This window comes from Salvelinus namaycush, chromosome 6, assembly GCF_016432855.1.
Source record: "Salvelinus namaycush isolate Seneca chromosome 6, SaNama_1.0, whole genome shotgun sequence".
Classification (NCBI taxonomy): domain Eukaryota; kingdom Metazoa; phylum Chordata; class Actinopteri; order Salmoniformes; family Salmonidae; genus Salvelinus; species Salvelinus namaycush.
Window position 1 is genome coordinate 22,056,254 of NC_052312.1, and position 9,115 is coordinate 22,065,368.

General features: G+C 41.2%; 1 protein-coding gene across 2 annotated transcripts; it reads left to right on the forward strand.

The window, feature by feature from the left end:
* Positions 1-251: 251 nt before the first annotated feature.
* On the forward strand, positions 252-4,520 carry LOC120049780 (NACHT, LRR and PYD domains-containing protein 1 homolog). Of its 2 annotated transcripts, XM_038996192.1 has the most exons (10): positions 252-302; positions 493-575; positions 1,232-1,508; positions 2,107-2,144; positions 2,286-2,350; positions 2,486-2,706; positions 2,817-3,076; positions 3,449-3,574; positions 3,701-3,833; positions 4,116-4,520. In XM_038996192.1, exons 4-10 carry the CDS (start codon positions 2,115-2,117, stop codon positions 4,406-4,408), a joined length of 1,128 nt encoding a protein of 375 aa, XP_038852120.1. In that variant the 5' UTR covers positions 252-302; positions 493-575; positions 1,232-1,508; positions 2,107-2,114; the 3' UTR covers positions 4,409-4,520. The 2 variants fall into 2 exon arrangements, with proteins under 2 accessions (XP_038852120.1, XP_038852119.1); XM_038996191.1 differs by lacking the exon at positions 1,232-1,508.
* Positions 4,521-9,115: the final 4,595 nt, after the last annotated feature.

The following is a 9,115-nucleotide window of genomic DNA, read 5'->3' on the forward strand; positions in this document are numbered from 1 at the left end:
TGTCGGGTGCATATAAGTATGCCCCCAATGCAATTCTGAAGTCTTAATACATCCACAGTGCGATGTAGCTTTTTTTGGGTCAAATTAGATCATTATTGTCTTTTGTTGAATTGATATAACAACATTCCAACCATATGTAGCATTATCTAGTCCAAATGACGTGATTCCACTATTTGTATTGGTTTGCATTAGTTTCAATGCGGGAACTTTTATCTTGAAGGCCAACCGTTGATTCCACTAGTGTGGCTAATCGCTATTGTGGCTCAGTTCACATCGATAGGGCGTTCCAGCCTTCTTACTAGGTACGTACTTTCTCACTTCCAGGAAAGAGTCTTCTATTTTTCATTCTCTTCTTTTTCTGAGAGGGTTATTTGTTATTGTACATACATTTAGTGGATGTTACAGGGAGAAAATAACACAGGTTGAGAGGTCAAAATAAGACTGCATTTGGAGAAAGTAAACTAGCACTCGACGTCCTGTTGTGAATTACAGTTGAACCAGACAGAAGCAGGCAGCTGACGTCATTATCCATGTAAACTGTATCTGACAGAAAATGGCCACGTTAAAACAACAAGGTGAGTGTTATGCCGATACCCTTCTGTGCGGTAGGCCTACTCTTGCTATTTCATTGTAGGGTGACTGTATGTGCTTAAAAAGTGTGGGCATAAATAAATACACCAGGCACAGAGAGAAGAGCCTTGCTTTCTTCCTAGGTTCCTGCCTTGAAGGGAGTTTTTGTAGCCAAGTAACTTGCTTCCGCACCAGCATTGCTTGCTCTTTGGAGTTTCAGATAGGCTACCCAATCTGTAAAGCACTTTATGCTGATGTAAAAAGGGCTTTTATAAAGTACATTTGATGTACTATTAAAGCAAGTAAAGAACTTAGTACAAACATTAATTTCCACAAAGGTGGTTGACTTCCCAGAAGTAAGTGTGTCTAAAGCAATGTGAAGATAAATCAAATCACATTTTATTGGTCACATATACATGTTTGAATTAAGAAAGAAAGAAATATTTAGATGAGCAATGTCATCTAAATGAGTGGATTCGGCTATTTCAGCCACACTCGTTGCTGACAGGTGTATAAAATCAAGCACACAGCAATGCAATCTCCATAGACAAACATTGGCAGTAGAATGGCTTTGCTGAAGAGCTCAGTGACTTTCAACTTTGTACCGTCATAGGATGCCACCTTTCCAACAAGTCAGTTTGTCAAATTTCTGCCCTGCTAGAGCTGCCCCGGTCAACTGTAAATCCTGTTACTGTGAAGTGGAAACTGTTATGTGTAAGGATTGGATGCCACCTGCTGGTATGGTGCCTAACTGTTAGGTTATAGACCGGATACCATTGCGTGCGGGATATGGAAGTTGATACACGCTGGCGAATGCACTGTTGGCTTCTTCAATAAAACTACATGAAACATGGTGTCAGAAGTGGTCTAAACGATACATGCTCGGACTATGGCTGCGGCAGGAAATATTCCCGCCCCTGAATACGTATGTAAATAAGGTATTTCTGTTTATTTTGTATAAATTTACTACCATTTTAAAAACCTGTTTTCGCTTTGTCATTATGGGGTATCGTGTGTAGATTGATTAGAATAAGGCTGTAACAAAACAAAATGTGGAAAACGTCAAGGGGTCTGAATACTTTCCAAATGCACTGTATATAGGGCAACAGCCTCTAAGGTGCAAGGTTGAGTAACGGGGTGGTAGCTGGCTAGTGACAGCGACTAAAGTTCAGGGCAGGGTGTTGTACTGGGTGGAGGCCAGCTAGTGGGGACTATTTGAAAGTCTGATGGCTTTGAGATAGAAGTTGTTTTATCAGCTTAAGATGGCAGTCCCCCCGTTTCAGCTTTGATGCACCTGTACTGACCACCCCGCTACCATCCAGAAGGCGAGAACAGGCCGTGGCTCGGGTGGCTGAGGTCCTTGATGATAATAAAGCTAATCAAATGATAATGTACTTAAAGTATCTGGATGGTCGATTTTTATGGTTTATTCATGGATGGGTTCATTCCTAGAACCGCTCTCTTACTTGATAGATACATGCATTGTCTGGTTATTTAATTCCTTTACTTATTATTTATTATGTGACTTGACTTCAGATACCCTGATGGAATGCTTGAGTTGCAGCCATCTTAAGGTGAGAGGACAACATTTTGATATTATTATGAAGAATCTACTTATTTTACACGAGGCTCATAACTGTTACAATAATTGCCAAATATTTTTGAAAGATTAATCTGAAGGTTTTACCATATTTGGTTGGCTCAATCCTGAACAGACCGCAGAAATTTGGATTGCGCTTGAGCCGTTAGTGTCTACAGAAAATGAGATTTCAATCTACAGGTAAACACCTTGGACTTACTTTCCCCTCTACCTCAATAATTAGCACCTGTCACAAACAAATCCTGATCAACAGATGATTCAGTAATTCAGTTTATTTAATATTTTGGTTACCTAATTTGCATTCCCTTCTTCCAGACTTGAATCTATCGCAGGACGTTATGAGTGCAGAATATCAGGGCTGCGCTGGGTATGTGAGCGCAAAGTCACACTTCTGTACCACTTCAGCTCTTGGGATCCTCACAGGGCAGTGCTACAAAGCATGGGGTACAGGCAAGGAGGCCCCCTACTGGACATCAAAATCATTGAAGGAAAACTGAAAGAAGTGCATCTGCCACATTTTCTCTGTTTTGGTGCACGTAAGGATATCAGCTATACTGGACAAGACATTGTTTTATTTACCTGGGAATTCTCAATACATTTTTATTCAAACTGATAATGTAAATGTTCTGGTTTCTGTCCATTTTAGGGGTTGGAGATCGTTATGATCCCTCTATAAAGCAGAAAGTGAGAGTTCTTCATGTAGAAGACCGTGGTGTGTCCATAGAACAAGTGGATAAGGTCACCCGCTTCCACGTCAAGATTCTCCATCCATCTTTCTCTCTGAGAGGTGTTATCCTGCAGGCATTAGGGTGTTCCGTGCACTGTGACTTGCAGATCTACCGAGCCAGGACAGCACACCTCACGCTACATGCTTATCTGATGCCATGTGATCCTGCACTAACACAGGTTATAAAGGCTAACTATGTTCCTCTTCCTCATTGTTACTTCCATATACGGTATTTATTCAACCAGGATGGTCCTCAGCAACAATTTCCATTGACTTTAAAAAAGATCTAAACACTCCAGATCAGACAAACGTAAAACAATCAGGCACCCTGATGAAAGCGTTAGCCAAGACATGGTGTATTTTAATGACTTAGCCCACACATTTAAAGGTTTATCAACTTTCAAACCTGGACCTGGACTTGGATTTGTTTATGACACTTAGCACCCATGTTATAGTTTTTCCTTTTTCTTGTCAAACAATGTTGAGAACAAATGGTAATTGGAAGTATACAGTGCAATACACAGTGATGGATATGTTTGCTTGTTCTACAGGTAGTGGAGAAACAGGAGAAGTGTCATGGATCCACAAGGATCCTAAAACCAAGACCAGAGAAGTCCCAATGGTTGACTAGTGATTTCTACCTCACAACATCCTGTCCTTCTGATGTTAACCCTCGTGTACGGTTTGAACTTGTATAGAACATTAATGAAATCCAAAACATTGCACATTCCCAGAACCCCCCCCCAAGAAGAATTACTAATTTCAATGTCTGTTAGTCTAACACTATCTATCTATTGTCTCAGAGATTGGAGCTCGCACATGTTGACCCACCAAACTTCTTTGAGGTGTTTATAAGAGACGCAGATTCTGACTTCAGTCTGAACCTAAGCTGTAAAAGTCGTAAACAAACCATATGGAACCACGAAATACGAGAAGGTCAGAAAAGATCCATTGGCTTAGTAACCATAAATGTCAAATATTGTTTAAAGCCGGGATTCCTCAGGCGAGTTGCACGCTGCACTACAGACAATGCACATTTTAAAAGGCATATTCCTTTACATTCATGGTAAACACTGCTGATATCGGCTCAATCGTAAACTACATTTAAAAGTCAACTAATGCACTTGCCAATACTGCGCCATTGATTGAATCCCGTCCTAGAAATGTGTTTAAGGGTCATAAGTAAAGGGAAACTAATTGTATCAGTTTCCTTTATAGCTGAATACAGGGGTCCCATCTTGACCTCAGACCAGCACTTTGTGGACCTCCACCAGACAGCCCTGATTGACAGAGTGAGCCAGGTCGATTCCATCTTGGACAGACTCCTGAAGAGTGGAGTCATCACTGCTGATGGCTACAGTGACATGATAGCTGAAAGAAATAACCAGAAAAAGATGAGGGAGCTCTTTGATGGGCCCTTAAAAGGATGTGGCTCCGAATGCAAAGATCGGTTCTTAGAGATCCTGACAGAGCTGGAGCCATACCTAATCAATCACCTGAAGCGGGAATGATGAGCTAGGTTGGTGAAAGGGGAACATTTGAAGTTTATTTTAGGGGAAATGGCATGAATGATGTCAGTTGCGCTTTGTTTTATTTCTTTATAAAAGGTGCATCGTATCATTATTTTTTTATCATTCCTTTTATTTACACATGTACAGTTGGAGTCATTAACTCGTTTTTCAACCACTCCACAAATTTCTTGTTAACAAACTATAGTTTTGGCAAGTCGGTTAGGACATCTACTTTGTGCATGACACAAGTCATTTTTCCAACAATTGTTTACAGACAGAATATTTCACTGTATCACAATTCCAGTGGGTCAGAAGTTTACATACACTAAATTGACTGTGCCTTTAAACAGCTTGCAAAATTCCCGAAAATGTCATGGCTTTAGAAGCTTCTGATAGGCTAATTGACATCATTTGAGTCAATTGGAGGTGTACCTGTGGATGTATTTCAAGGCCTACCTTCAAACTCAGTGCCTCTTTGCTTGACATCATTGGAAAATCAAAAGAAATCAGCCAAGACCTCAGGAAAAAAAAATTGTAAACCTTCACAAATCTGGTTCATCCTTGTGATTAATTTCCAAGCGCCTGAAGGTAGCACGTTTATCTGTACAAAAAATAGTACGCAAGTATAAACACCATGGGACCACGCAGCCGTCATAATGCTCAGGAAGGAGATGCGTTCTGTCTCCTAAAGATGAACGTACTTTGGTGCGAAAAGGGCAAATCAATCCCAGAACAACAGCAAAGGACCTTGTATAGATGCTGGAGGAAACAGGTACAAACGTATCTATATCCACAGTAAAACGAGTCCTATATCGACATAACCTGAAAGGCCGCTCAGCAAGGAAGAAGCCACTGCTCCAAAACCGCCATAAAAAAGCCAGACTACGGTTTGCAACTGCACATGGGGACAAAGATTGTACTTTTTGGAGAAATATACTCTGGTCTGATGAAACAAAAATAGAACTGTTTTGCCATAATGACCATTATGTTTGGAGGAAAAAGGGTGGAGGCTTGCAAGCCGAAGAACACCATCCCAACCGTGAAGCACGGGGGTGGCAGCATCATGTTGTGGGGGTGCTTTGCTGCAGGAGGGACTGGTGCACTTCACAAAATAGATGGCATCATATGGAACGAAAATTATGTGGATATATTGAAGCAACATCTCAAGACATCAGTCAGGAAGTTAAAGATTGGTTTCAAATGGGTCTTCCAAATGGACAATTACCCCAAGCATACTTCCAAAGTTGTGGCAAAATGGCTTAAGGACAACAAAGTCAATTGGAGTGGCCATCACAACACCCTGACCTCAATCCTGTTGAAAATGTGTAGGCAGAACTGAAAAATCGTGTGCGAGCAAGGAGGCCTACAAACCTGACTCAGTTACACCAGCTCTGTCAGGAGGAATGGACCAAAATTCACCCAACTTATTGTGGAAGGCTCCCCGAAACGTTTGACCCAAGTTAAACAATTAAAAGGCAATGCTACCAAATACTAATTGAGTGTATGTAAACTTTTGACCCACTGGGAATGTGATGAAATAATAAAAGCTGAAATAAATCTCTACTATTATTCTGACATTTCACATTCCTAAAATAAAGTGGTGATCCTAACTGACCTAAAACATGGAATTTTTACTCAGATTAAATGTCAGGAATTGTATTTGGCTAAGGTGTATGTAAACTTCTGACTTCAACTGTAAATATACAGGGGCACAACTTTGGTTTTAGAAGTAGGGGGTACATAACCTGGGGGGGGGGGGGGGGGGGGGGGCGCGCATCTAAAGCTAATTTCCTGCATTTCTACACAATGTAATATGACCCTTTTGGGGTTACTGTTATTGTAGATACATTCTAGTTGTATTTAAACACTTCTAATAATAATCATGAATAATGATGTGTGAGGAAGTCAAAACGCACAAATATCATACCCTCCCAAAAAATGCTGACCTCCCCCGTTGTTGTAATGGTGAGAGGGGGGTATGATATTTGTGTGTCGTAACTTTCTCACTCATTATTATTCAGGACTTTCCGTAATCATGGTAGCATCCACATTAATCTAGAAGTGTTTAGAAACATTCTATTCTTATTTACAATAAAGGTGACTTAAATGACACAATACATTATTTACCATTAATTTGTACTGGCCACAAAATAATCTGAGAAACAACCAAAACAGACAGCAAATGCATCTAACAAATTTGTAGTCACCAGCTTGATGTACTCATTGTGTGCTATGAATGTGGGACCAAATACTTAACTTGTGAATTTGTCCCAATACTTTTGCTCCCTTAAAATGGGGGACTATGTACAAATAAAAGCTGTAATTTCTAAACAATTCACCCAATATGGATGAAAATACCCTAAAATTAAAGCGGACAGTCTGCACTTTAAGTTCATAGTAATTATTTGATTTAAACTTGCATACAGAGAGTGGCAAGTCAAACTAAAGTACTTAAGTACTTTTTCAAGCAATAATATTTATTTTCACAGACCATCATGTGGCGGCAGAAAGCCTAGTGGTTAGAGCGTTGGGCCAGTAACAGAAAGGTTGCTAGATCGAATACCCGAGCTGACAAAGTAAAAATCTGTAATTCTGCCCCTGAACAAGGCAGTTAACCCACTGTTCCTAGGCCGTCATTGTAAATAAGAATTTGTTCTTAACTGACTTGCCTAGTTAAATAAAGGTTACATTTAAAAAAAACTATGTAATAATTATGGAATTGTTTCTAGTCGCCACCAGATGGCAGTATATCGCCACAACCTCATGAAAGAAATACTATTAAAATCTAAATTTATTAGTCACAAACATTTAGCAGATGTTATTGTGGGTGTAGTGAAATGCTTATTCATCACTACCTTACAGGTTCTACTCAATACATTGTTTCACTAATTTACATGAGTGGTAAGTCAGTACTGATGATTTTGTCATTTGAGTAGTAATGAGCACAGTGGCGAATTTAGGTATAGGCGACATGGGCAGCCGCACAAAAAAAGTTGGAATGGTGACATTTGCGCGATCGGTTTTCTATCACTCATCTGCACATCACGTCAAAGATATGTCATGGTGTGGGACTGTGGGTCAATTAACCTTGTCAGAGTGGGCGCCCTGATTCTAGTTTATGAGCTGGGCAGATTGGGAAGGTCTCCCACTCAAAAGTATGAGATGGGGGTGGGGGTAGGTTGACCTCAGGTCTCCCCACTGGAAGCCCGATGTAGGGGGAGCGGGGGAATCTATCAAACAGCGCACATCTAACTTTGTACAGTACTAATGCAATTAGTAAAATCAGTCACACTACCAAATAAACCACAATTCATTCATAATACTGTGAATATATAGTTTCACAGACATATTGTTGCATTTTTTTCTGGTTTGTGCGAAATCGTTAAGAATAATATAAAACCAGTCTGCACACCCAAGGTGAATTGGTTTAGTCTTGACTCTTGGTTGACAGTGTTGGGGGATGGGTCATGTATTGATGCTCAAGTGCCAAATCAACACATTTGTATGTTTTAATATTTATATAGTTTTAAATGTTATGATTATTTTTGTTGTTCCAAATGTCTGAATAAAAATTACAGTTAGTGCAGAATGGTGCTTTTTTGGGAGTGGGGGGGGCTGAAGGGGGGGTTCGCCCAGGGAGTCATACAAGCTAGAACCGCCACTGGATGAGCAGAGTTTTGGGACATGTCTTCTGGTGAATAGACATTTCCTATTTGCATTACTACACAATTTCGTAATGACTTGTTTTTATTAGGCATTTGGGAATCTACTTAACAGCTACGAAAAAGCGTCTTGCTTTCGACTGGCAGCTTTAGTGTCGCCGGTCGGGAGAAGGGTGGGTGAGCTGTGAGGAAAACGGCCACCAGAAAGGCAGTAGCACGGCTACCGCTTGATAAAGTGGAATATAGCAGGCGTCCTGTGAATGAGTCGATTGGCAAAAAAAAGCGAATGCTTGAGGGACAGCTATTGGGGAACTGTGGGGGGATCTTGGAGGGTTCGGGCTTCACAAGATTGTGATCATGAAAAAGGAAACTATGACATTTTATTCCACTATCATGCACACGTACCCTCACACAAGGATGGCTTTGTTGCGGAAAGACTGATACATCAAACAGGCAAAGCGTCAATACAGGGCTAAGATTGAATCATACTACACCGACTCCGATGCTCGTCGGATGTGGCAGGGCTTGCAAACTATTACAGACTACAAAGGGAAGCACAGCCGCGAGCTGCCCAGTGACACGAGCCTACCAGACGAGCTAAATCACTTCTATGCTCGCTTCGAAGCAAGCAACACTGAGGCATGTATGAGAGCATCAGCTGTTCCGGACGACTGTGTGATCACGCACTCCGTAGCCGACGTGAGTAAGACCTTTAAACAGGTCAACAGGGCCAGACGGATTACCAGGACGTGTGCTCCGGGCATGTGCTGACCAACTGGCAGGTGTCTTCACTGACATTTTCAACATGTCCCTGATTGAGTCTGTAATACCAACATGCTTCAAGCAGACCACCATAGTCCCTGTGCCCAAGAACACAAAAGGCAACCTGCCTAAATGACTACAGACCCGTAGCACTCACGTCCGTAGCCATGAAGTGCTTTGAAAGGCTGGTAATGGCTCACATCAACACCATTATCCCAGAAACCCTAGACCCACTCCAATTTGCATACCGCCCAAACAGATCCACAGATGATGCAATCTCTAT

Excerpts from the sequence above, each read along its gene's own strand:
- LOC120049780 (XM_038996191.1), top strand. The coding sequence starts at position 554 with ATGGCCACGTTAAAACAACAAG. Across the intron at positions 2,145-2,285 it reads TGAGTTGCAGCCATCTTAAG|ACCGCAGAAATTTGGATTGC; the intron begins GTGAGAGGACAA and ends AATCCTGAACAG. Across the intron at positions 2,707-2,816 it reads TTTTCTCTGTTTTGGTGCAC|GGGTTGGAGATCGTTATGAT; the intron begins GTAAGGATATCA and ends TGTCCATTTTAG.